The 26,546-nt window shown below is 40.8% G+C and overlaps 2 protein-coding genes across 3 annotated transcripts in view; one reads left to right on the top strand and one right to left on the bottom strand.

Annotated features, from left to right (window-relative positions):
• paics (phosphoribosylaminoimidazole carboxylase, phosphoribosylaminoimidazole succinocarboxamide synthetase) overlaps positions 1–4,449 on the top strand; it is an 18,322-nt gene extending 13,873 nt beyond the window's left edge. For both annotated transcript variants that reach the window (XM_043690418.1, XM_043690427.1), the window contains exons 9-10: positions 2,582–2,740; positions 3,902–4,449. In XM_043690418.1, coding sequence (XP_043546353.1) covers positions 2,582–2,740; positions 3,902–4,062 — 320 coding nt within the window. In that variant the 3' untranslated portion in view covers positions 4,063–4,449. The remainder of the gene's footprint in view (positions 1–2,581; positions 2,741–3,901) is intronic.
• Positions 4,450–8,007: 3,558 nt separating this feature from the next.
• Positions 8,008–26,546, bottom strand: part of lonrf1l (LON peptidase N-terminal domain and ring finger 1, like) — a 45,551-nt gene continuing 27,012 nt past the window's right edge. The window contains exons 9-12 of the mRNA XM_043690339.1: positions 23,035–23,193; positions 16,423–16,585; positions 11,684–11,833; positions 8,008–9,439 (exon numbers count right to left, since the gene is read on the bottom strand). Coding sequence (XP_043546274.1) covers positions 9,275–9,439; positions 11,684–11,833; positions 16,423–16,585; positions 23,035–23,193 — 637 coding nt within the window. The 3' untranslated portion in view covers positions 8,008–9,274. The remainder of the gene's footprint in view (positions 9,440–11,683; positions 11,834–16,422; positions 16,586–23,034; positions 23,194–26,546) is intronic.

Below are 26,546 nucleotides of genomic sequence, written 5' to 3'. Positions count from 1 at the left end.
CTTACCAACAAGGCCACCCCACCCCCTCTGCCTGTCGGTCTTCCTTACGATAGCACGTGTAGCCTTGAATATTCATTTCCCAGGCCCTGTCCACTTGCAGCCACGTCTCAGTTATCCCCACAATATCGTATCTGCCAATTTCTAAAAGATCCTCAAGCTCATCCATCTTTATTTCTAATGCTTCATGCATTTATGTATAGTATTTTTAATTTGTTACTGCCCTCACCCTTCCCATCAACTCCTATTTCACTCAACCTTACAGCATGATCCCTCTGAGTTTTCTGCAGTTGTGTTTCTTGACTTCTTCCTTTGTTCTAACTTTCCCTCCAATTTCCTTAATAAACATCCAGTTTGTTCCCCCGCCCCGCTACTTAGTTTAAACGTAGCTGTGTTGCAGTAGCAAACCTGCCTGCCAGAATGCTGGTCCTTAACCTATTAAGGTGCAAACCATCTCTCTTGTAGAATTTATGCTTACCATAAAACATACCCCAATGATCCAAGAATTTAAATCCTTGCTTCCGGCACCAGTTCCCCAGCCACACGTTCAAGTCCATTATCTCCCTGTTTCTGACCTCACCAGCCCGAGGAACTGGAAGCAAACCGGAGATAACCACCTTGGACGACGTGCTTTTTAGCCTTCTTCCTAGTTCTCCGAAGTCTCACTGTAGTATGTTCTTAAGTCCTGTCTGCTGCCACAAAAACCCCGGTCAGTTCCTCTCACTATGGAGTCCCCTATTACCACGGCTCTGTGCGATATCCGACTCTTCCGCTCTGTCTCCACGCCAACTTTTGAATGACAGACCTGGCCGTCTCGTGGACTGGCAGTGTCATCTGTCTCTACTGTTTCCAAAAGATTCAACTTGTTCCTGACAGGTACTTCCCCCGGGGTCTCTTGCACCTGTCTCCTCTCTGCCTTCCTCATCGTCTGCTCTCTTCTGCTCTCTTCTGGTATGATTGGTGCAATAACCTCACCTGAAGGTTTTGTCCAGAAAGATCTCGTTCTCTCGGATGAGCCTAAGGTCCTCGAGTTCTTTCATCAGTGCTGCAATATGCTCTCAGTAGCTGAACGTGCACACACTTTCCACACTTATACGAGCCAGACACGCCAGAGTCGTTGACCTCCCACATCAAGCACGTAGCACACTGAACCAGCTTGGCAGTCATGTCTTCACCCTCTTCAACTGTGGCGTAATCACTTCACTCAACCTCCTTGTCAAAGACTCCTGAGCTAAAGCCTCACTCTTCAATCCACAGGAACTTCCTTGGACCCTCCTTTTTTTTGGGGGGGCAAGTCTGTGGACTTTTAATTTAGGTTAGAGGAGGAGGGAAGAAGGCCCTACTTTGTAGGACCTGGGGTCTAGAACACACCCACTCAAATAACAATCACTTACCTTCCTGATCAGCTTTGCGCTCTGCCTTCACTTCCGCCCAGCTCCTGCTGCTCTCTGATGCGAAAATGCTTATTTTTTTCTTTCTTTGCTTCCAATTATATTGTCACAAATTTGCACCAGGCTACCACTCTTAAATATATCCAGACCTTTACTGCTGAAAGGTAGTACTGAAATACTGCAGTTATGCTGGTTTTTAGGAGATCATACAAACACATTAGGAGCAGGAGTAGGCCACCCGTTCACACCATTTGATAAGATTGTGCTTGATCTGATTGACTACAATACAACTTGAACAATAACAAAACAATCTGCACACTTGCATGTTTTTCAACCAAGTTGCAGATTGTGCCCATGCTTAAGCTCCACCTCCATGTTGTAAAATCTGAAATAAGGCAACTAATTGAATCTTGAATATTTCAATAACATCACCCTTCAGCATTTGCTAGTTTAAGTTTCCCAACTTGTGCATCCTCGTAAAGCGAACACTGCTTAGGGAACTCTAGTTCACTGTGCTCACTTTGAACTTGACTTTTCTGTTGCTCTTTTTGTTGAATTTTATTCCTATAGCATTTACAAGTATGATGTAAAACATTTACATGGTGCCTGAAATACTGATGTTTAAGTTAATACTGAGCGTCTCTGATTTTAACGTGTGGATCTCTTCAAAGTGCCTTCATCTTTTCAACTTGATCTGGTTGAACTCAATTTTTGTTTGTCAAGGTGGCTAACTTAGCTGAAATATTTGAACAAAAGATGACTTGTATAGTACCAAAAACATCACATACAGTACGCATGTGATCTTCTGGGATCACATGTGATTTAGTGTCTATAATTTGATTTAGATTTATATAAAGAGGAGTATTATGTTTTTTTTTTCGGCATTTTCCATTAACGTGATTAGCAAAATTGATTAGATTTAAATACTTTAAAAGTGATCGGTTTAATTTTATAAGAGGACCTCATTACTTGCATAGTTACAGAAACCATTTGGCCTCCATCAGTGTCTGGGAGACGGACAACGGGGGTTGTTAGTGCTAATTGCAGATTAGGTTGATTCTTTAGTTCTGTGCACATTAAGCAGATAAACAAATAAGAGATAATGTTGCATTTGAATTGAAATTTCAAGCAGAACTTAAATTTATTTTTATTTTGTCTGAATGAGCTGTTTTAATTCTTTTTAAACACTTTAGGTGATGGAGTTCAGACTGTATTCATTGCAGTTGCTGGTAGAAGTAATGGCTTAGGACCAGTGCTGTCTGGAAATTCCACTTGTCCTGTAATAAACTGTCCTCCCATTTCTGCTGATTGGGGTGCTGAAGATGTTTGGTCATCTCTTCGCATGCCTAGTGGTAAGTTGTTAGGATTCCACAACACAATGACTATAATCATTTTAAATGCATCTGTCTAATATGTGCTTTCCATTTAGTAAACAGAATCTATTTAACCTTTTTGTTCCCACCATACATATCCGATTTGTCTGTCCATGATTGTTCAATATTTGTGAAGTAGTCAGCTCCTGACAAGAAAAGATCTATGTTCTTCATGTAGAGAGAAGGCTGAGGATTTAACCCGAAGGTCACCAGTTTTTTTTTTGAGCTTGAAAAGGAGGGTGCTTCTTCTTAACCTCAGTCAGTGTGGGAATTGAACCAGCTTTCCAGCCAACTGAGCAAACTTGTGTGGTTATTACAGATATACTAAATCTGATAGAATATAACTGCTCTTAAAATCTACAAAATTGAATATTTTCAGTCCTTTCCGTGGCATAGTTATACCATCACTGAGTGAGTGCTGCTCACTCCCTATTTCCTGCTTATTCACGTATAACACATATATTTCCAATGGCTTGTGAATTTGCAGCTTAGAGAAAAGTTTGTCAAAATCAGATGTTGCTTTGACATGAAAGTGTCTGTTTTTTTTTTTGCCCAAAAATAAATTTTGTGGTGGGGTAACATTTTAAATTGTCTGATGCAAAAGAAACTGGTTGCATTTGGAGACCAATGGTCACAACTTGCCTCAGGGTGATGCCTTCAGCTGTTTTATCAACTTTTTCTTTCCTAAACAGTGGAACGGTCCCTTTTGTTTTTCGATAGCTGCTTTGAACCACTTTGTAATCGCTAGTATCTTGGGATGGGTGGAGCTGTAAGAATTGTCAGATCTAAGAATATCCAGGCCAAATCACTTCATTCTAGCCCACCCCAAGCTTCTGAGTGTAACTCCATATGCATCATTAGCCAGAGCTTGAATCAAACATTTGGGATTTTTAATCACCATTATTGATCCAACTATTTCGAGTGGATAACTTTCAGTATTGTTTGAGTGCTGCTCACTCCCTATGAAAGGCATAAAGATATATGCAGAAGTAAATCTGTATTGAAGCAGGTTGGATCTTTTGGTATGCTGCCTTTTGTTTTCAACATAGCAAACTATCCTTTTGGAAAAAGAATAAAATTCCACACTATTTGTTTTCTAAATTTATACCTTGCATTACACTTTTTTTTTTAAAATTCCAGGTCTTGGCTGCTCCACAGTGCTTTTTCCGGAAGCAGCTGCCCTTTTTGCTGCGCAGATCTTTGGTCAGTTCAATCACTTGGTATGGGCAAAGTTGCGAGCAAACATGTTGAGCACTTGGATTTCCTTAAAGCAAGCTGACAAGCAGTTGAGAAACCTGTGATTAAATGAACAATTACTTGAAGACCCTTTCAACATGTATACCATTTTGGAGTGAAGATGTAATTCTTTGAATTAAAGTTTGTACCCAGTTATCTAATTTGAATTCTTTCACTATCGAATAACACAATTGACATGAATCTAGTAAGCTATCAATGCTACAGTGGAGAAGTGAATTATACACTACTCCATATGTGATCTTTATTGCAACAATCTTTGTTACTCTATATTGTGACCATGGTGTTACAGCAACAATTTATGGACTGCTGCTACAAAATCAGTTTGATTTTACTCCATTATTCTTTTGATCTAAAAATTGCAGTTGAAAAAATCCATTGTAATGAGTCTGCTTTAAATTTGCTTAATAAAGCATATGGGCGGAGAACTAAAACTAGCGTGGGCATTTTCTGTATCATGTAATTGCAGAGCTGTTCAGATACTATTTATTTTAGATGAGTGTTGGTGAGGCCAGCATTTACTGCAGCATACTGGTTGTGGTTAGCACTGCTGCCTCACGGCACCAGGGACCCAAGTTCGATTCCAGCCTCCTGACATTCCACACATTCTCCCACTGTCTGCAGGAGTTTCTTGCGGGTGCTCCAGTTTCCTCCCACAATACAAAGGTGTGCAGGTTAGGTGAATGGGCAATTTAGCATGTCAATAGTATTCAGGGATGTGTAGGTTAGGGACATGAGTCACAGATAAAATATAAGGAAATGGGTCTGAGTTGGTTCCTCTTCTGAAGGTCAGTGTGGACTTGTTAGGCCAAAGGGCCTGTTTCCACAATGTAGGGATTCTATCCCCATTAATTTCAAAACTCACAGTATTGTGTAACCAACAGCCATTGTAGGTTTGTGAACATTAGAGATGTGTTAACAGAACTTGGGTGAGTTTAAATGCAGACCATAGACACCACTATCTTCCCCCAAGTTCCCTTTCGAGCCCCAAACGATCCGGATATGAAACGACATTATTTTCAGAAAGTGATCAAGTCCTGTAGAAGAGATGATTGTGCGAGCTTAAAGTTAAGATGGTTAGAAAACTGGATAACAAAGAATAGGAATTGATGGGTCCTTTTACAAATTAGTGGGGTGCCACAGGAAGTGGTGCTAGGACCCCAGCTTTTCACAATACATATTGGAGGTGGGAGCAAAATGTTAACACTGCAAAAGTTTGCAGATGATACCAAGTTGGGTGGGAGGGTGAATTGTGATAAGGATGCAGAGATTCTTCAGCATGATTTGGACAAGCTGGGTGAATGGGCAAATCAATGGCAGATACAGTATAATTTGGATAAATGTAAGGTTATTCACTTTGGAAGCAAAATCAAGGCAGATTACTGCCTGAATGGCAATAAGACAAAAGGGTAACTAGAGAGAATAGGGCCCCTCAAAGATCAGCAAGGTGGCCTTTGTATGGAGCTGCAGAAAATGGGGGCAAAACTAAGTGTTTACTGTGGAAAAGGATATGGAAGATAGACTATAGGGAAATAGATGGTGACATCTTGCAAAATGGCCTTATTACAGAGGAGGAAGTGCTGGATATCTTGAAACGGTTAAAGGTGGATAAATCACCAGGACCTGATCAAGTGTACCCTAAAATTCTGTGGGAAGCTGGAAAAGTGATTGCTGGGCCTCTTGCTGAGATATTTGTATCATTGATAGGCACAGTTGAGATGCTGGATGACTGGAGGTTGGCTAACATGGTGTCACTGTTTAAGAAGGGTGGTAAGGACAAGCCAGGGAACTATAGACCAGTGAGCCTGATATCGGTGGTGGGCAAGTTGTTGGAGGGAATCCTGAGCGACAGGATGTACATGTATTTGGAAAGGCAAGGACTGATTAGGGATAGTCAACATGGCTGTCTGTGTGGGAAATCACGTCTCACAAACTTGATTGTTTTGAGGAAGTAAAGAGGCTTGAGGGCAGAGCGATAGATGTGATCTACATGGACTTCAGTGAGGCATTCGACAAGGTTCCCCATGGGAAACTGATTAGCAAGGTTAGATCTCACGGAATAAAGGGAGAACTAGCCATTTGGATATAGAACTGGCTCAAAGGTAGAAGACAGAGGGTGGTGGTGGAGGGTTGTTTTTCAGATGGAGGCCTATGACCAGTGGAGTGCCACAAGGATCAGTGCTGGGTCCTGTACTTTGTCATTTACATAAATGATTTGGATGCGAGCCTAAGAGGTACAGATAGTAATTTTGCAGATGATACCAACATTGGGAGGTGTAGTGGACAGCAAAGCGGGTTACCTCCGATTGCAACAGGATCTTGACCAGATGGGCCAATGGGCTGAGAAGTGGCAGATGGAGTTTAATTTAGATAAATGCGAGGTGCTGCATTTTGGGAAAGCAAATCTTAGCAGGACTTATATGCTTAATGGTTAAGTCCTAAGGAATGTTGCTGAACAAAGAGATCTTTGAGTGCAGTTCATAGCTCCTTGAAATTGGAGTCACAGGTAGATAGAAAAGTGAAGGTGGTGTTTGGTATACTTTCCTTTATTGGTCAGAGTATTGAGTACAGGAGTTGGGAGGTCCTGTTGCGGCTGTACAGGACATTGGTTAGGCCACTGTTAGAATATTGTGTGCAGTTCTGGTCTCCTCCCTATCAGAAAGATGTTGTGAAACTTGAAAAGATTTACAAGGATGTTGCCAGGGTTGGAGTATTTGAACTGTAGGGAGAGGCTGAACAGGCTGGGACAGTTTTCCCTTAGTATCAGAGGTTGAGGGGTGACCCGATAGAGGTTTACAAAATTATGGGGGGGTAGGGATACGGTAAATAGGCAAAGTCTTTTCCCTAGGGTCGGGGAGTCCAGAACTAGAGGGCATAGGTTTAGGGTGAGAGGGGAAAGATATAAAAGAGACCTACGGGGCAACCTTTTCCACACAGAGGGTGGTAGATGTATGGAATGAGCTGCCAGAGGAAGTGGTGGATGCTGGTACAATTGCAACATTTAAGAGGCATTTGGATGGGTATATGAATAGGAAGGGTTTGGAGGGATATGGGCCAGGTGCTGGCAGGTGGGACTAGATTGGGTTGGGATATCTGGTCAGCATGGATAGTTAGACCGAAGGGTCTGTTTCCATGCTGTACATCTCTAGGACTCTAAATTGGGGGACAGGAGTGTGCAGTAGGACTGGGTGTCCTTATGCACCAGTTGCTGAAGGTAGATAGCAGGTAAGGATGCATTGTTGTAGTTAAAGAGAGTCTTGGTCAGGCCACACCTCGTGCGCAGTTTGGTTTCCTTTTCTGAGGAAGGATACTCTTGGTATGCAACGAAGGTTTACCAGTCTGATTCTGGGGATGGCAAGACTGATGTAGGAGAGATCAGACAAGTGAGGGGAGAATCTCAGACTTAAATTCTAACAGGACTAGACAGGGTAGATGCAGGAAGGATGTTCCTGATGGTGGGTGCATTCAGAACCAGGAGTCACTGTCTGAGGATTCAGGGTGGACCATTTAGAAGGGAGATGAGGAGACATTTCTTCACCCGAAGTGATGAGTCATTACCACATTAAGTAGCTGACACCAAAACATTAAATATATTCAAGAGGCAGCTAGGTATAGCACTTGGACCAAAGATTATGGAGAGAAAGCAGGATTAGGCTATTGAGTTGCTGATTGGCCATGATTGTGATGCATGGCAGAGCAGGGCTGAATGGACTCCTGCTCCCATCCAGTGGATCAACTCAAACTTCTTTAATAGCACTGTGGATGCCCTTACACCCATGGATTTGTGAGATTCAAGACAGCTCACCCTAATCTTCTCCAGGGATGGGCAGTAAACATTGGCCTAGCCAGTGATAACTGCATGCTGAGAAATAAACTCTCAAAGTGAATGTCAAACATATCCATGGTCTTCAATTCAAGTATAGTAGCACTAAATTGTTAATGCAAGTAAAATGTAATTCATTGATTTTATTCTAACAACATTAGACTACAGGTTTTCATTTCTGATCTTTATTTTATTCAAAAAAATAAATTAAATACAATTCAAAGCTGAACATTTGTATAAACCTTGTACAAATTTACAGATCAGAAAGGCAATGCCTGGCATAATTACACACCGCCAGCACATAATCGCAAAGAAAATACAAGTCATCGGAGCAAAGATAGAAACCATTACAACACTAAATGTTGAGATTTTTGCTTTTTCAAACAAAAACAGACTTACGAGTTCATAATTTATTGCTCAGATTAGCAAAATGTAATCTGTAACTGAGCTGAAATTTAAGTCTAAAAATAGTTGTATTAAGGTTGGCCTCTTCTTAGGATTATAATTTTATGATATATAATTAATGCACAGGACAGGTATGCCATTTCACAGAATTGGAGAATCTTGCCTGATAGATTTGTAAGTGTATGCAACATATGTCTGATGTGATAATATGCCACATATACGAGGAAGTCCTAGTTTTGTTAATTGTTTTTATGTAGAGTCGGTCAGTTTTGACCATTAAAAAATTGTGAAGTGTTGAGGAAGGTGAAAACTGCTTGTCTGCTATCTTGTTGCCCTTGCTGGGAAGTGAATGTATATTGCCAATAAGTGAGGACATATGATGCACAGATTAGCCATAGTCAAATAACTTGCTGCATGTCAGTTTCTCTCACTGTGGGTCACAGATTTGGAGACGCTTGTTTATTTGGAAGCACTCCACAACCACCTGATGAAGGGGAAGTTCTCCGAAAGTTAGTGCTTCCAAATAAACCTGTTGGACTATAACCTAGTTTTGTGTGATTTTTAACTATGGGTCACAGGGTTGCCAGCACCCATACCACAGCAAAAATTTGCCAATTCAGGATAGGTAATGGCAAACTCAAAATTATTTGTGGTAATCAGATGGAAGTTTGCAAATTTCTATTATATTGCTAAAAGAACACATCTATAGTGCTCTGAACTGTGCATCAAGTAATGCTAGTTCAAATAATCAGTACAACTTCAAAACTTAGTACAAAAATCATAGAATTTCTGTTTATTCAAAATTTCATAGAAATGGAGTAGAGGATGGTCTGTCACAAAACCTTCTTAGTAGGAAATAAATACGGTCAGGTTTTCTTTCTGTTATCAGCATATTTTGCAATTCCTTTCAAGACTATGTCTGCTACTTGCATCTTACTGAAACCAGCACCGCATATGAAAAAAATAACAAATAATCTATCCCCGATTAGAAAGAGGATTTCATGATCCTTGAAGCAAGTCCAGGCTGATTGTCACTTGGATTGATCTCTTGCATTCGAGAAGTATGTCAAAATCTTCTGAATTTTGATTAAGCGGTTCATTAAGGATGTCATAGACAACACAGAAAGCTGATATTTTGGATCCACAGGAAGAACAGCAAGAAGCCACCAACACCAAGCAGGTCCATTTGGGGGGCCCTAAATACAAATATTGTTCAAGGAAAAAATACTTGCTTTCACAATCTCCAAACATCTTCGTGTTTTACAGCCAAGTGAGTAACTTCAGTGTGGTAACTATTATAAGACAAGAAAGGTCTCCATAACAGCAAGATAAATTGCCAAATAATAGTCCTGGAGATGATAAAGGGATATTGTGTGGAGCCGCAGGAGATGGGGGAAGATACTAAACAAGTATTTTGCATCAGTATTTAGAAGATATTGAATGTAGTGAAATAGATGGTGACATCTTGAAAAAATGTCCCTATTACAGAGGAGGAAGTGCTGGATGTCTTGAAACACATGAAGGTGGATAAATCCCCAGGACCTGATCAGGTGTACCCTAGAACTCTGTGGGAAGCTAGGAAACTGATTGCTGGGCCTCTTGCTGAGATATTTGTATCATCAATAGTCACAGGTGAGGTGCCAGAAGACTGGAGGTTGGCTAATGTGGTTCCACAGTTTAAGAAAGGTTTTTTGAAGAAGTAACAAAGAGGATTGATGAGGGCAGAGCAGTGGATGTGATCTATGTGGACTTCAGTAAGGTGTTCAACAAGGTTCCCCATTGGAGACTGATTAGCAAGGTTAGATCTCATGGAATACAGGGAGAACTAGCCATTTGGATACAGAACTGGCTCAAAGGTAGAAGACAGAGGGCGGTGGTGGAGGGTTTTATACCAGACTGGAGGCCTATAACCAGTGGAGTGTCACAAGGATCAGTGCTGGGTCCAATACTTATCATTTACATAAATGATTTGGATGTGAGCATAAGAGGTGCAGTTAGTAAGTTTGCAGATGACACCAAAATTGGAGATGTAGAGGACAGCGAAGAAGGTTACCTCAGAGTACAACGGAATGTTGATCAGATGGGCCAATGGGCTGAGAAGTGTCAGATGGAGTTTAATTCAGATAAATGCAAGGTGCTACATTCTGGGAAAGCAAATCTTAGCAGGACTTATACACTTAATGGTAAGGTCCTAGGGAGTGTTGCTGCACAAAGAGACCTTGGAGTGCAGGTTCATAGCTCCTTAAAAGTGGAGTCGCAGGTAGATACAATAGTGAAAGCGGCGTTTGGTATGCTGTCATGTTGCGGCTGTACAGGACATTGGTTAGGCCACTGTTGGAATATTGTGTGCAATTCTGGTCTCCTTCCTATTGGAAAGATGTTTTGAAACTTAAAAGGGTTCAGAAAAGATTTACAAGGATGTTGCCAGGGTTGGAGGATTTGAGCTATAGGGAGAGGCTGAACAGGCTGGGACTGTTTTCCCTGGAGCGTTGGAGGCTGAGGAGTGACCTTATAGATGTTTAAAAAATCACGAGGGGCATGGATAGGATAAACAGACAAAGTCTTTCCCCTGGGGTGGGAGAGTCCAGAACTAGAGGGCAGTGGTTTAGGGTGAGAGGATAAAGATATAAATGAGACCTAAGGGGCAACCTTTTCATACAGAGGGTGGTGCGTGTATGGAATGAGCTGCCAGAGGAAGCGATGGAGGCTGGTACAATTGCAACATTTAAAAGATATTTGGATGGGTATATTATTAGGAAGGGTTTAGAGGGATATGGACCAGGTGGAACTAGACTGGGTTGGGATATCTGGTTGGAGCAAAGGGTCTGTTTCCATGCTGTACATCTCTATGACTCTATTACTGCATTGCGTGATTTTTCAAAACCCTAAATGTTAAATTTTAAGACAAAAGCTTACAATACGTCCCAGTAGTTCCAAAAATTAGAGACAGTGTACTTAAAATAAACTTACGTTGATACTGTTTAGAGCATTGTAACTAAAAATTATTAAATCCCTCAGCAATTTAACTCACATCATCTACTCTAATCTGGAGTACTGTGCATTTCCCTCCTCTCCCACTAACTTCACCACTATTAGCTATCACACACTTGGCACCTAGGACTTTTCTTCCTAAATTCCTCCATCATGCTTCATCTGTACTGCATCTTCAAAAGTCTCCTTAAGGTTACATATTTACTTTGCCTTTTGTCACCCAAGACTTTGCACACCCTGCTTAGCACATGTAATTCCCATCACTTGTATATATCATGGTGCTAAACAGTTGGTTCTGTTTTTATGATGACTTGTATCAATGTGAAAAGAGTTTGAGATGCCCATATTCATATTGTGGCTTACTGATTTCAAATAAGGTGGACAGTACCCAAGTGCAATATTATTCACTATGGCAACCACAAAAAAAAATAAATAGAGAGTCACAATACCTGTAAATCTGTTTCTCTCTCTGGAATTGGACCAAAATGCTGAAGGATTTGACTGTGGAATCGACTTTTCAAGTTTTGAAACCATTTACAAGCTTGTGCATACACCTCATCATGAAGATCTATAAGTTCATCCAATTCCTCTCCTGTAACCTGCAAACAAATATGGATTTATATTTAAATACAAACTTCTAAAGAACAACTGGTGATAAAAACTGACATTGAAATACAGGGTATATGAAATCTGAGAACTCTGAAGTGATAACATTTGCAGTAATAACCATTTGAGCCAAACTGTACTGAAATTATTACACTATATCATAACTACATGCAAGACAAAATCAAGTTCAAATTAACTGTTTGAATCTTAACACAAAAACCGAAATGGTGTACAAAAATATTGATAATTCTATATTAATATCAAAATCATATAGTTGAGATACAAGAAATTAATTATGAAAGAATTTGTTTTAATAAGCTAGCTTAATAAAAATGGTGACCAAAACCTTAAAGGCTAGTTACCATATCAAAACAAATGGCATTCTTGCCAATACCACCCATTCTGGAATCTAGTCTTGTTTTCAGTTTTGTTTCACTTTGAAATAAGATAACAGGCGACCAACACTTTTTAATAAAATGTTTTCTTGGAATATGGAATTTTAAATCGACACCCTCTTACTTTTAAACAGGGACCTCTAGTTATACATTCCCTCAAAACAGGAAACATCCTCTCCAGATCCAAGCCATCAAGAGCTCTCATATCTTATATGTTTAAATCAAGTAGTCTCTCACTCTTCTAAACTCCAGCGGATACAAACCTAACCTGTCCAATATTTCCTATCAAGATAACCCCACCATTCTAAGAGTTAAAGTGTTACAATATTCTCAGTCACTTCGAAGCATTTGCAGTCTTCCTTAAATGGGAAGACGTACTTCAGCTGTAGGGCCACTAGTGCCCTGGAACATAGCCTCCTTATTTTTGTATTTAATTCCTCTTGCAATAAATAATAATATTTTATTAACGTTCTTAAATTGCTGTACTATACACTAGCCTTGTGAGATTCGGTAAGGGGACATCCAGATTCCTCAATCAGATTTCTGCAATTTCTCACCATTTAGATTTAAAAAAAAATTTCTTGCCAAATGGATAGTTTCACATTTTCCACGTTATACTCTACTTGTCAGATCTCTGCCCACTCACTTAACCTATATCTTCTTGTCCCTCTGGTCTTTTCACAGTTCACATTTCTAACTATCTTTTTTGTCACCAGCAAATTTAATCATTTCATCCAACTCATTTACATAAATTGCAAACAGTTGAGGTTCCTGCACTGACCCCGTGACATCACTAGCTATATCTTGCCAACTTGAAAAAGACCCATTTATGTCTACTGTGCTTCCCAAAGCAAACCAATCCTCTATCCATGCCAATACACTGCTCCCTACACCAAAGCTAATAGCAAATGCCTTCTGAAAATCCAAGTTGAGCACATTCATTACCCAATTAACGAATAATCCATCCTCATTCTTTATTCCTTTTATAGAGATCTTTAAAGGGATCGTCTTTCTCCACAGGATACGCTACTTCCTCAAAAGAACTACAACAGATTCATGATTTCCCTTTCAGAAAGCCATGGGAAAAAGGTGAAGGCTGCAGGTGGTGGAGATGAAAATCGTGACTGTAGTGCTGGAAAAACACAGGTCAGGCAGCATCCGAGGAGCAGGAGAATCGACGATTCGTGCATAAAAAGGGCTTATGCCCAAAACGTCAATTCTCCTCCTCCTTGGATGCTGCCTGACCTGCTGTGCTTTTCCAGCACCACACACTCGACTTTCAGAAAGCCATATTAACTCATGAACCAGAGATCACTTCTCCCACTTCAAGGACTAATGTCTCTAATCTGATTTATCCTATGCCAATTTGCACATGATTTAGGGAATGTTCCACACGTCATGACAGTTGAGTTTCTGCTTCTTATTGTGGTATTCAGCTTCTTATACTGACTGCGCAGAATAGCCTTTTCTTGTCGACATCATTGGTATCTACATCAGGCATGACTTATGGATGCTGCCCCTCCTATTCCAAATTTTTGTCCAGTTGCCAATCAGATATCCTCAACCCTGAAAAGGGGCGAGCGACACAGTCATCTGGAATACACTTGGCTACAGGACATGTGTCAATCCCCCTCACTATGCTGTAACTATAACGCTTTTTGTTTCTCCCACTTGTATGGTTTCCTGCACCAATGTGCCATGGTCAGGTAGCTCATCCATCGTGCAGCTGAAGAACTTCAAACTTCTTGGGCAACTTCTAAGGCCAGGTTTTCTTCAGTCTCAGTCACTCTCCTGTCCCTAAACACTGACCATAATTATTCCAAGAGATATGACTGTCGCCTGGTACATAGAATCGAAGTAGCGCCTGCATTTCAGCCTCCAGCTCAAGTTCCAAGTGGAAGCTGTTCAAACTTTACTTACAGCGGGTGGGTTTGTCCTGAATTCAACAGACTTCAGGAATCCTCCCCATGCTGCAGCTGTGCCACATCACCCTACCATACTTAATGCATTCTAATCTGTTCCTTAATTTTGTTTTTATATGTTTATAAACCTTACCTCAAGTTTCTACAACATTTTGAATCTTAGAAACAGAATAAATCTCAGTCACCTACCACATAATAACTTACTTTTTCTGTTGTACAGAGTAGGAACTAATTCTTTAAGAGTTAAATAGAGAAGTGAAAGCAAAGGGACACCTCCTTTCCTTCCTTTTAAACACAACTCCCAGCACACTATTTTCAGTTGTATTATCATGTAAAACTAGACAAAAGACCCAAATGACCCAGTAAGGGATCTGGTTTCAGCTGCTGCTTCAGTTAACTAAGCCAACTGTTCGTCCAGTGGACACCATATTAAAACAGCTCAAGGCTCGTAACTTTAGTAAGCTAGGGTCCAATGTAACCAAGTGCAAGGTCATCTATTTTGGACCAAAAAAAAGGATAGATCAGGGTACTTTAAAATGCACAGATCTTTAAAATGTCACAAACAGGTGTTGAAAATGATCAAAAAAGTTTACAGAATGCTGGCAGGCCCTCTTGTGGTACAGAGGTAGAGTCCCTACCCTTGAATTGGGAGGCCCAGGTTTCAGTCCCACCTGCTCCAGAAATACGTAATAACATCTCTGGTCCCCTCCATCGCCAGACCATGGCAACACGACTCCTGGAGGAAGAGTGCCTCATCTTCCGCCTAGGAACCCTCCAACCACACGGGATGAATGCAGATTTCTCCAGCTTCCTCATTTCCCCTGCTTCCTCATTTCCCCTCCCCCCAACCTTATCTCAGTCCCAACCCCCGGATTCAGCACTGCCCTCTTGACCTGCAATCTTCTTCCCGACCTCTCCGCCCCCACCCCCTCTCCGGCCTATCACCGTCACCTTAACCTCCTTCCACCTATCGCATTTCTAACACCTCTCCCCAAGTCCCTACTCCCTACCTTTTATCTTAGCCTGCTTGGCACACCCTCCTCATTCCTGAAGAAGGGCTTATGCCCAAAACGTCGATTCTCCTGCTCCTTGGATGCTGCCTGACCTGCTGCGCTTTTCCAGCAACACATTTTTCAGCTCTGATCTCCAGCATCTGCAGTCCTCACTTTCTACCAGTACAAGCATAACAGGTTGCATCTGGGAATAACTGGGACCAATATCCTCGGTGGAGTGTTTGCTTGTGATGTTGTAAAGTGTTTAAAATAGAATAGGAAAATGGAAACTGAGTAAGGAAACAGAGGACAGAGAAACAAGTATAGAAACAAAAGACAGAAAGGTAAGAGCAAATGTGGAATGCAGAAAAAAGATCAAGGATGACAAATAAATGAGGTAATAGTGCAAACTAAAGTCAAGATGATGGCCAATGTTAAAAGGACAGGTCCAACGATTATGTCTTAATATGCAGAGCATTCATAATAGGGTAGATCTGTGCAAATTGATTTGAACAGTTTTGATACAATTGATATTACAGAGTTATGGCTGTAGCCTTACAAACGTACAGAGCTATTCATTATTGAAGAAAGACAGACCAAAAGGTGAGGGAGTTGAGGTAGAATTGTTAGCAAATGAAAAGAAAATAGCTGGGTAGACCAGCCAATTTCCTTGGCTGAGGAATCTAGAGTCAAAAAGGGTGGTGCTGGAAAAGCAAAGCAGGTCAGGCAGCATCCAAGGAGCGGGAGAGTCGACGTTTTGGGCATAAGCCCTTCATCAAGAATGCATTCCTGATGAAGAGCTTATGCCTGAAATGTCAACTCACCTGCTCCTCGGATGCTGCCTGACCTGCTGTGCTTTTGCAGCAACACTTTTTGACTCTGCAGTGCTCACTTTTTCAGAGTTGAGGAATCTAGAACCAGATGATAGTCCCAGGATACAGGGTAGACCATTTAGGACTAAGACAAGGAAAACTTTCTTTATTCAAAAGTATATAGTGAACCTGTGGAATTCACTGCCACAGAAGGCTGTGGAGAAGTCATTAAACATATTCAAGAAAGAGACAGATACATTTTTAGATTTTAAAGACAAAGGATAAGGGGAAAGCAGAATACATTGAGATAGAGGATCAGATATATTCATGTTGAATGGTGCAGCAGGTTCAAAGAGCTGAATGATCTACTAGTGCTGATTGGTTCTGTTACCCAATCAACTAGCTGCAATCACTCCTTGCTACAGTCTGTAATACCTTTAAGTGCTTCAAATTATCTTTACCTTAACATCTTTCAAGTATTCGATATTGGCAATGTAATATCCATCCCTTTGCCTTCTTTCCAAAACCTTGAAACAATTTCCTCCAACTGTATCAACAATAGATCGTCCATCAGGAAGGAAGTGAATGTTTCTTATATGCAGCACACAGCCATAATCTGCAAATCTGTAAATAATAGACATCACTTTCATTAAATCAAAGAATACAACTTTAATAGAAGAACCTTCAATTATACTCCTTTATTCGAACAAGCTAACGATTAATCACCTGCAGCTACATCTTCTTGCACCAATCTTATATCCTTGGAGGTACTCAATTACTCAACATGCACAGTTTCTTGCTAGAAAATTCTAAAGACTCAAACACTCTCATAGAAGAAATTTATCCCGTCCTTTTGTTCGAAGGCTCTGACCTCGTTGTAACCAGGGAAAATACTGTTCCCAATATCTATTGTGAAGTCCATTAGGAAGTGCATACTTTTCAAAGAGATCATCACTTTTTTTCTCCAATCTGAGAGAAATTTATCAAATTTGAGAAATAGGACAGATCTACTCAAACCGTCCTAATAGGACAATCTCTATCAGTCTAATGAATCATCTCCACATCTTTCAAGGTAAATACATATCTCTTTGGGTAAAAACAGCAGAACTGTAAACAGTTCTCCAGGTCTTGCCTAGGTAGCATACAACGGAGTGGGATTTTAATCCAATTCCTTTGCAATAAAAAGATTAACATACTACTTGCTTACAGCTCTGGTTATAATCCAAGAACTATCATCTTGTGGTTCCATTTTTAAAAGGAGGGTGTAGTAAGTCATACTCCCACAAAAGAACCCCTTTCTCAATTCTACCCATGTTGTTGGTACCCATTTGAATGAGAATTTGGATTCTTCCACTCCCATTTTCTCCTCTATTGATGTTGTTTATCACTGTAGGGTAGATTAGATTCCCTACAGTGCGGAAACAGGCCCTTTGGCCCAACTAGTCCACACCGACCCTCCGAAGAGTAGCCCACCCAGATCCATTTCCCTCTGACTAATGCACCTAGCACTATGGGCAATTTAGCTTGGCCAATTCACCTAACCTGCACATCTTTGGACTGTGGGAGGAAACCGGAGCACCTGAAGGAAACCCACGCAGACATGGGGCGAATGTGCAAACTCCACACAGACAGTCATCAGAGGCTGGAATTGAACCTGGGACCCTGGTGCTGTGAGGCAGCAGTGCTAACTACTGAGCCACTGCGCCATCTATGTACAAGGTAGACACGACAGCCTTCCGCATTCACGCTCTTGGCTGGAGAGAAGCATACCTATTTCCCTGTAACTACACTATCACTGCTGTAACTATCTTCCTTTTTACTCCACCCGTTTGAATGAATCCATACACCACTGTGCAATGATCAGTTGTTCATCTGTTTTACTCCACTCCACACAAGCTGCATGATCTTTGAACCTGTTAGATCATTGTAGAGCCTGAGGCTCCGCCACTACTAACGTCTAAACAACATTGAATCTGAGTTGCACAGCCATACTAGGATGTTCCAGCACACCGTTGTACTTGCACCCACATGGAGACATTTCAGTCACACAGACTTCAGAAATCTGTGGAAAAATACAAAACAAAATGGTCTTTCTTGGTCCCCATAGCTGCCTCACTCTCAGTCATGGCCTGTTCCTGACGACAGATGAAAGTGAAGTACCTAGCTTAGGATGTAACTGCCTTCTCCAAAGCTCAGATGCCAGCATATCAACTCTGAATTCAAGTTCCTCAACTGCATGGGTGGTTGCTGTGGATTACACTAATGCCCAATAGTTTCGAATCCTAAAGCTGCAATACAACTGTATTTCCATTTTCGTGGTTCATTTAACAAATCAAGTTCCAAATTTAGAAATATCACGAACATTGTATGTTGTTAAATCAGTTTAACAAGTATTAGCTACCTTATCATACCAATCAGGCTCTCAAGTTCCACTATCAATTAAGATCATGACAGTCTCTTAAAACTCCATATTTTCATCTACTCTCGTTAAATTTAACTGCAATGATCTTGATTCTGCCACCTTCCAAGGCAGGACAGTGTTCCAAAGTCTCTCAATCCTTGAAAGAAGATAATGCTCATTTATGAGGTAAAAGGGCAACTCTTTGATTTAAAAATGGTGCCCAAGTTCTGGGCACACCCACATCTCTTCCATGTTCATCCAGTCAAGACCATTGAGGGTCTTTAATACTTCATTCAAGTCACCCTTTATTCTTCAACTCCACTGGAAACAAGGCCATCTTGTGAAACCTGCCCTCATAACACAATGCACTCATTTCAGGTATTAATCGAAAAACCTCCTCTGGATCACTTCCCACTCACTTACATCCTTCCTTAAATAATGAGGCCAAATTGCACAGTAGTCAAGATGGAAAATGTAGTGGGTGATCGATTCGCAGGGGAATATAGCATGAACAGCCAAGTTTCTGGTAACGAGACTGGCTGTAATGCAATGAGAGGTACGTTGGGTTCCAAGAAATCAATTGTGTTAGGGAACTCTCTAGTCTGAGGCACAGACAGACGTTTCTGCGGCCAGCAGCAAAAAAATCAGAATGGCGTGTTGCTTCCCTAGTGCCAGGAACAAGGATGTCTCAGAGAGGGTGTAGAATGTTCTCAAGGTGGAGAGAGGCCAGCAAGTGGTCATTTGTCCACATTGGAACCAATGACATAGGAAGGGAAAAGGTTGAGATTCTGAAGGGAAAATATAGAGTTAGGCAGGAATTCAAGGGTTGAAGGATCTGGATTAGGCCAGCAAGTGGTCATTTGTCCACATTGGAACCAATGACATAGGAAGGGAAAAGGTTGAGATTCTGAAGGGAAAATATAGAGAGTTAGGCAGGAATTCAAGGGTTGAAGGATCTGGATTACTCCCGGTGCTTCGAACTAGTGAGGGTAGGAATAGGAGGACAGAGCAGATGAATGTGTGGCTGAGAATCTGGTGTATGGGAGAAGGATTCACATTTTTGGATCATTGGAATCTCTTCTGGGGTAGAAGTGACCTGTTCAATAAGGATGGATTGCACCCGAATTGGAAGGGAACTAATAAACTGGCAGGGAGATTTGCTAGAGTTACTCGAGTGGTTTTAAACTAGTACGATTGTTGGGGGAGGGGGGAGAAGCAGACAGATAGTGAGGAAATGAGATCAATCTGAGACTGGTACAGTTGAGAAAAGAAGCGAGTCAAACAGTCAGGGCAGGCAGGGACAAAGCAGAGATCAAGATAGGACTGATAAGTTAAACTGCACTTATTTCAATGCAAGAGGCCTAACAGGGAAGGCAGATGAACTCACGGCATGGTTAGGAACATGGGTCTGGGACATCATAGCAATTACATAGAAATGTGGTTCAGGAATGGCAGCTTTATGTTCCAGGACACAAATGCTACAGGAAGGATAGAAAGGGAGGCAAGGGAGGAGGGGGAGTGGCATTTTTGATAAGGGATGCCATTACAGCTAGGGAAGTTATTTGGGTGGAACTGAAATAAGAAATGGATGATCACCTTATTGGTATTGTATACTACACCCCCTAATAGTCAGAGGGAAATCGAGAAACAAATTTGTAAGGAGATCTCAGCTATCTGTAAGAATAATGTGTTTATGGCAGGCGATTTTAACTTTCCAAACACAGATTGGGCCTGCCATAGTGTTAAAGGTTTAGATGGAGAGGAATTTGTTAAGTGTGTACAAGAAAATTTTCTGATTCAGTATGTGAATATGCCTACTAGAGAAGGTGCAAAGCTTGATCTATTCTTGGGAAATAAGGCAGGGCGGGTGACTGAGGTGTCAGTGGGGGAGCACTTTGGGGCCAGCGACCATAATTCTATTCATTTTAAAATAGTGATGGAAAAGGATAGACCAGATCTAAAAGTTGAAGTTCTAAATTGGAGGAAGGCTCATTTTGACGGTATGAGGCAAGAACTTTCAAAAGCTGATTGGGGGCAGCTGTTTGCAGGTAAAGGGACGGCTGGAAAATGGGAAGCCTTCAGAAATAAGATAACGAGAATCCAGAGAAAGTATATTCCTGTCAGGGTGAAAGGAAAGGCTGGATGACTAAAGAAATTGAGGGTTTGGTTAAGCAAAAGAAGGAAGCATATGTCAGGTATAGACAGCAGAGATCAAGAGAATCCTTAGAAAGGTATAAAGCAATAGGAGTATACTTAAGAGGGAAATCAGGACGGCAAAAAGGGGACATGAGATAGCTTTAGCAAATCGAGTTAAGGAGAAACTAAAGGATTTTTACAAATACATCAAGGACAAAAGTGTAACTAGGAGAGAATAGGGCCCCTCAAAAGATCAGCGAGACAGACTTTGCGTGGAGCCACAGGAGATGGGGGAGATTTAAACGAGTATTTTGCATCAGTATTTACTGTGGAAAAGGACAAAGATATAAGCTGTAGGGAAATACAAGGTAACATCTTGAAAAATGTCCATATTACAAAGAAGGAAGTGCTGGATGTCTTGAAACACAGAAAAATGGATAAATCCTCAGGACCTGATCAGGTGTACTCCAGAACTCTGTGGGAAGCTAGAAAACTGATTGCTGGGCCTCTTGCTGAGATATTTGTATCATTGATAGTCACAAGTGAGGTGCCAGAGACTGGAGATGGACTCACTTGGTGCCACTGTTTAAGAAGGGTGGTAAGGACAAGCTAGGGAACTATAGACCAGTGAGCCTGATATCAGTGGTGGGCAGGTTTTCAGAGGGAATCCTGAGGGACAGGATGTACATGTATTTGGAAAGGCAAGGGTTGATTAGGGATAGTCAACATGGCTTTGTGCATGGATAATCATGTCTCACAAACTTGACTGAGTCTTTTGAAGAAGTAACAAAGAGGATTGAGGAGGGCAGAGCAGTGGACGTAATCTATACAGACTTCAGTAAGGCGTTTGACAAGGTTCCCCAGGGGAGACTGGTTGGCAAGGTTTGATCTCATGGAATACAGGGAGAACTAGCCATTTGGATACAGAATTCGCTCAAAGGTAGACGACAGAGGATGATGGTGGAGGGTTGTTTTTCAACTGGAGGCCTGTGACCAGTAGAGTGTCACATGGATCGGCGTTGGATCCACTACTTTTTGTCATTTACATAAATAATCTGGATGCGAGCATAAGAGGTACAATTAGTAAGTTTGCAGATGACACTAAAACTAAAGGCATAGTGGATAGCGAAGAAGGTTACTTTAGATTGCAACAGATGATCAGATGGGCCAATGGAGTTTAATTTAGATAAATGCGAGATGCTGCATTTTGGGAAAGCAAATCTTAGCAGGACTTATACACTTAATGGTAAGGTCCTAGGGAGTGTTATTGAACGAAGAGACCTTGCAGTGCAGGTTCATAGCTCCTTGAAAGTGGAGTCGCAGGTAGATAGGATAGTGAAGAAGGCATTTGGTATGCTTTCCTTTATTGGTCAGAGCATGGAGTACAGGAGTTGGGAGGTCATGTTGTGGCTGTGCAGGACATTAGTTAGGCCACTTTTGGAATGCTGCATGCAATTGTGGTCTCCTTCTTATTGGAAGGATGTTGTGGAACTTGAAAGGGTTCAGAAAAGATTTACAAGGACGTTGCCAGGTTGGAATACGAAGGGTTTGGATTATATGGGTTGGCTGCTGGCAGGTGGGACAAGATTGGGTTGGAATGTCTCATCGGCATGGACAAGTTGGACCGAAGGGTCTGTTTCCGTGCTGTATATCTCTATGACTCTGAGGCCTCATTAATGGTTATATAGCTGAAGCACAACATTCTTATTTTTATGTTCAATTCCTCTTGTAATGAAGTATCGCATTCCATTAGCCTTTTTTGACTAAATACTGTACCTGTACACAACACTGATTCACATATGCAAATCCATGGGCACCTTAAATTTCAGCAGTCATTCTATATTTAAGTAATAACTTATTTCATTCTTCCAGAATAATGAACTTTACATTTGCCCATGTTACTTCGACTACCAGATTTTGACCACTCATTTAACTAAACTATATCCATCTGCAGCCTCATTGTCTTCTTCACAATAGTTTCTATATATCTTGGTGTTGGCTTCAAATTTAACTGTAAACCTTTGCTCCCCTTCATCTAAGCTATTGATATAAATTATAAAAAACAAGAACACCAGTAGGAGTATGTCTGCTAAAAGACCTATTTATGCATACTATTTGCAGCCAGCCAATAATCAATCGAGCCTATTATTTTCTGCAACAGCATTTGATAAGGCACCTTATCAAATACACTCCATTTCCAAGTACTATACATCTTCCATTCATCTACTACACCTCACCCTTCAAAAAAGTCTAATAAATTTGTGAAATATGATTTCCCCTTCCCATAAAATACTGACTCTTTTGTTATATTGGAGATTTTATTAACTGTCTTGCTACACATTCTTCAATGTTGCTTCTCGCACTTCTGCAAGACATATACCAAGCTAAGTTGCTTTTAGTTTACTGTCTGTCTTCTTAAATAGAGGGATTATATGTGCTGCTTTTCTAATCTAATGGTATTTTTACTTAAGATCCTGTTACAAGGGCTGATTGAAAATAACTTGAAAACACTAGTCACAACGAGTTTACAACATACCCATTATGTGCGTCACTGGTGCACATTCCAAATTGTTTTGTACCAGTCTCAATACATCTTCGAATCATAAGCCTATACCGTGGCTCAAAAATATGAAGAGGACAAGGCACAGTAGGGTACGCCATAGTGCACACAAAGATGGGAACATTTTTGGTCAAACTGGAAAAGAAAAAAGAAGTAGGACTCAACATTTCACAACGTCTTAAATTCTTTCAGATCCTTTCTTCAAAACCTACTTTCCCATGAAAGAATTTGATATTGTAACCACAATATAATTACATGAGAAAAAGTTAAAAATATCTAAAAATGAAAAACTGGCAAATTCTATGAACTAACATTACAGGATCTTTATTTTTGAGCAAAGTTGAATACAAGTGATAATCAATACCAAGATATACTTTCATGTTTTCTCTGCTTCTAAAAGAAAACTGATTAACAATAAAACCTTAATGGACACTTCCATTTCATATTTGTTTACAGAGATATCAGTTATGTCTTCATTTTCCATAGGAAAGAAATGCAATTAGATTACAGAAGGCTTTCAGCAATTTTACAGAAGGACCACCTCCTGAAATAAAACAGGAATTGCAAGGACATCAAGTATAAAACTAAATTCCTTATTCCAAATACAAGACACGCTGTATAACTTTAATCACATATTATACAGATCTGTTATACAATTTACACAGCTAATAATAGTGGGCGGCATGGTGGCGCACTGGTTAGCACTGCTACCTCACAGCGCCAGAGACCCGGGTTCAATTCCTGCCTCAGGCAGACTGTCTGTTTGGAGTTTGCACATTCTGCCCATGTATGCGTGGGTTTCCTCTGGCTGCTCCGGTTTCCTCTCACTGTCCAAAAATGTGCTGGCTAGGTGAATTGGCCATGCTAAACTGCCTGTAGTATTAGGTGAAGGGGTACATGTAGGGGAATAGGTCTGGGTGGGTTGCTCTTTGGAGGTCAATGTGGACTTGTTGGGCCAAAGGGCCTGTTTCCACACTGTAAGTAATCTAATCTAAACCATGCATTGAAAGGTTAATATCCCCGTGCAAGTAAATGTACTAAAATATAATCTGATCCCTTACTAAACTTACATTTCCATTGTCATTGACACTTCTAAACAGTCTTTGTTCATAACATAATACTACATCTGGTACATTCAAATGACTTTACAAGGAAAACGGTAAACAAGAGCAGAGCTAAACAGACTGAAGAATAAATGATAAAGAAATGTAACCTTTAATTATTCAATGACAATATGCTAAAGTAAATTGAACATGTGTAACCCTCACATAAAAGTGCTAATAAATAACCAAAAGACCTAATGGCACCTGCTTTAGTTCAGTGGTAGTACTCTCGTACCTGAGAGAGAAACGTGTGGGGTGAGGTCCTGTTCCAGAGACTTAAGCTCAAAATTTAGACAGAAGCTCCAGTATCAGGGAAGTGCTGTATTCACTCATGGCACAAGGCTGAAGGTCAATGGAGATCTCCCCATGTCTTAGACATTTATTCTCTGACCACCAGCACTAAAATAGATCATTTGGTTGTTATCACATTGCTCCTATTAGAACCCTTCTTGCACCATTCCACCATTGATTGTACCATAAAATGTGTAAACAGAAGCAAAACATTCAAATCATCAAATCCACCCCAACATTCAATGTGATCATAGATTAGCTGAATCCTCATGGCATTTTCACCTTTTCCAAGTAACTCTCAATTTCACTCACTGAAAATATGTTCATCTCTGCTTTAAATAGATTTAAATATGACAACCTCTGGTTAGCTGTGGTAAAGAATTCCACTGATTCACTATCCTCAGAAAGGTTGTTCCATCTCATGTATTAATGGGTATCACTTCCTTACTCCAAATACACTCTCTTGTCCTAGAACAAGGTGAAACAACTGCTCACACCTACACTGTCAAGCACCTTAAGAAATTTAAAAGTGCTAGAGAAATTCAACAGGTCTGGCAGCATCTGTGGAGAGAAAGCAGAATTAACATTTTGGGTCCAGCGACCCTTCAGATAGAACACAGAGCATAACAGTGCAGTACAGTTCCTTCGGCCCTCGATGTTGTGCTGACCTGTGAAACCAATCTGAAGCCCAACTAACCTACACTATTGCATTCTCGTCCATATGCCTATCCAATAACCATTTAAATTCTCTAAAAGTTGGCGAGTCTACTACTGTTGCAGGCAGTGCATTCCACACAACTTCTACTCTGAGTAAAGAAATTACCTCTGAAATCGGTCCTATATCTATCACCTCTCAATTTAAAGCTATGTCCCCTTGTGCTAGCCATCACCTGAGGAAAAAGGCTCCTACTGTCCAATCTATCTAACCCTCTGATTAACTTCTATGTCTCAATTAAGTCACCTATCAACCTTCTTCTCTCGAATGAAAACAGTCTCAAATCCCTCAGCCTTTCAACATAAGACCTTCCCTCCATACCAGGGAGGGAACATCCTAGTAAACCTCCTCCAAACCCTTTCCAAAGCTTCCACATCCTTCCAATAATGCGGTGACCAGAACTGTCCGCAATACTCCAAATTTGGTACAGCTGCAGCATGATCTCATGGTTCCGAACTCAATCCCTCTACCGATAAAAGCAAACACACCGTATGCCTTCTTAACAACCCTATCAACCTGGGTGGCAACTTTCAGGGATCGATGTATCTGGACACTAAAGTCTCTCTGCTCATCTACATTATGAAGAATCTTACCATTAACCCAGTACTCTGCATTCCTGTTACTCCTTCCAAAATAATGGATAACCAAGAATCTAGCAAGGACAAAGAACTTAAAAGAATCAATAGAAGAAATAGCACTAAAACTGATGGATCCAAACTGTAACATTTGCTGAGCCCAATAAATAACATGCAGCATAAAATTTCAATATTCAGAGTTCCAGAAATAGCAGATACATCCGTTTTGATTTGCCAGAATCCCTTCGTTTGTCAAACAGTTTCTAAGGATTACAAGATAACAAACATATTCTGTTATTTGAGATGAGGCTGAAAACAATAGGCCAATTTTCCTATTAGTAGTAGGCAAAATGACAAGTCCATGCATGGGGACTTAAACCTCAAAAGCTGATGCAGAGTTAACATGGACTTTTGAAAGAGAATTGTCAGATTTGTGGAGTTAGTACAATAGGGGGGAGCAAACTTCGTGACGAAGTGCATTTGAATAAACAAAGCACTGGATGAAGGGGCCATTCACAGGTTATACAAAATTAGGACTCATGATTGGGAATAACATACTAGCAACAACGAAGGATTGATTAACAGACAAAAAACACTTGGAATAAATGGGATATTGCAGAGTTGGAAGGTTGTAACTTGTACAAATTAAATGTGCATCACAGAAGGTTGTTGTGAAACTCTATAGGGTTCAGAAAAGATTTACAAGAATGTTGCCAGCATTGGCAGGTTTGAGCTATAGGGAGAGGCTGAATAGGCTGGGGCTTTTTGCCCTAGAGCGCTAGATGCTGAGGGGTGACCTTAAAG

Source organism: Chiloscyllium plagiosum, chromosome 1, assembly GCF_004010195.1.
Source record: "Chiloscyllium plagiosum isolate BGI_BamShark_2017 chromosome 1, ASM401019v2, whole genome shotgun sequence".
NCBI lineage: Eukaryota > Metazoa > Chordata > Chondrichthyes > Orectolobiformes > Hemiscylliidae > Chiloscyllium > Chiloscyllium plagiosum.
The sequence above is the reverse complement of the archived record's forward strand: the minus strand, read 5'-3'. Positions and strand labels throughout refer to the sequence as shown.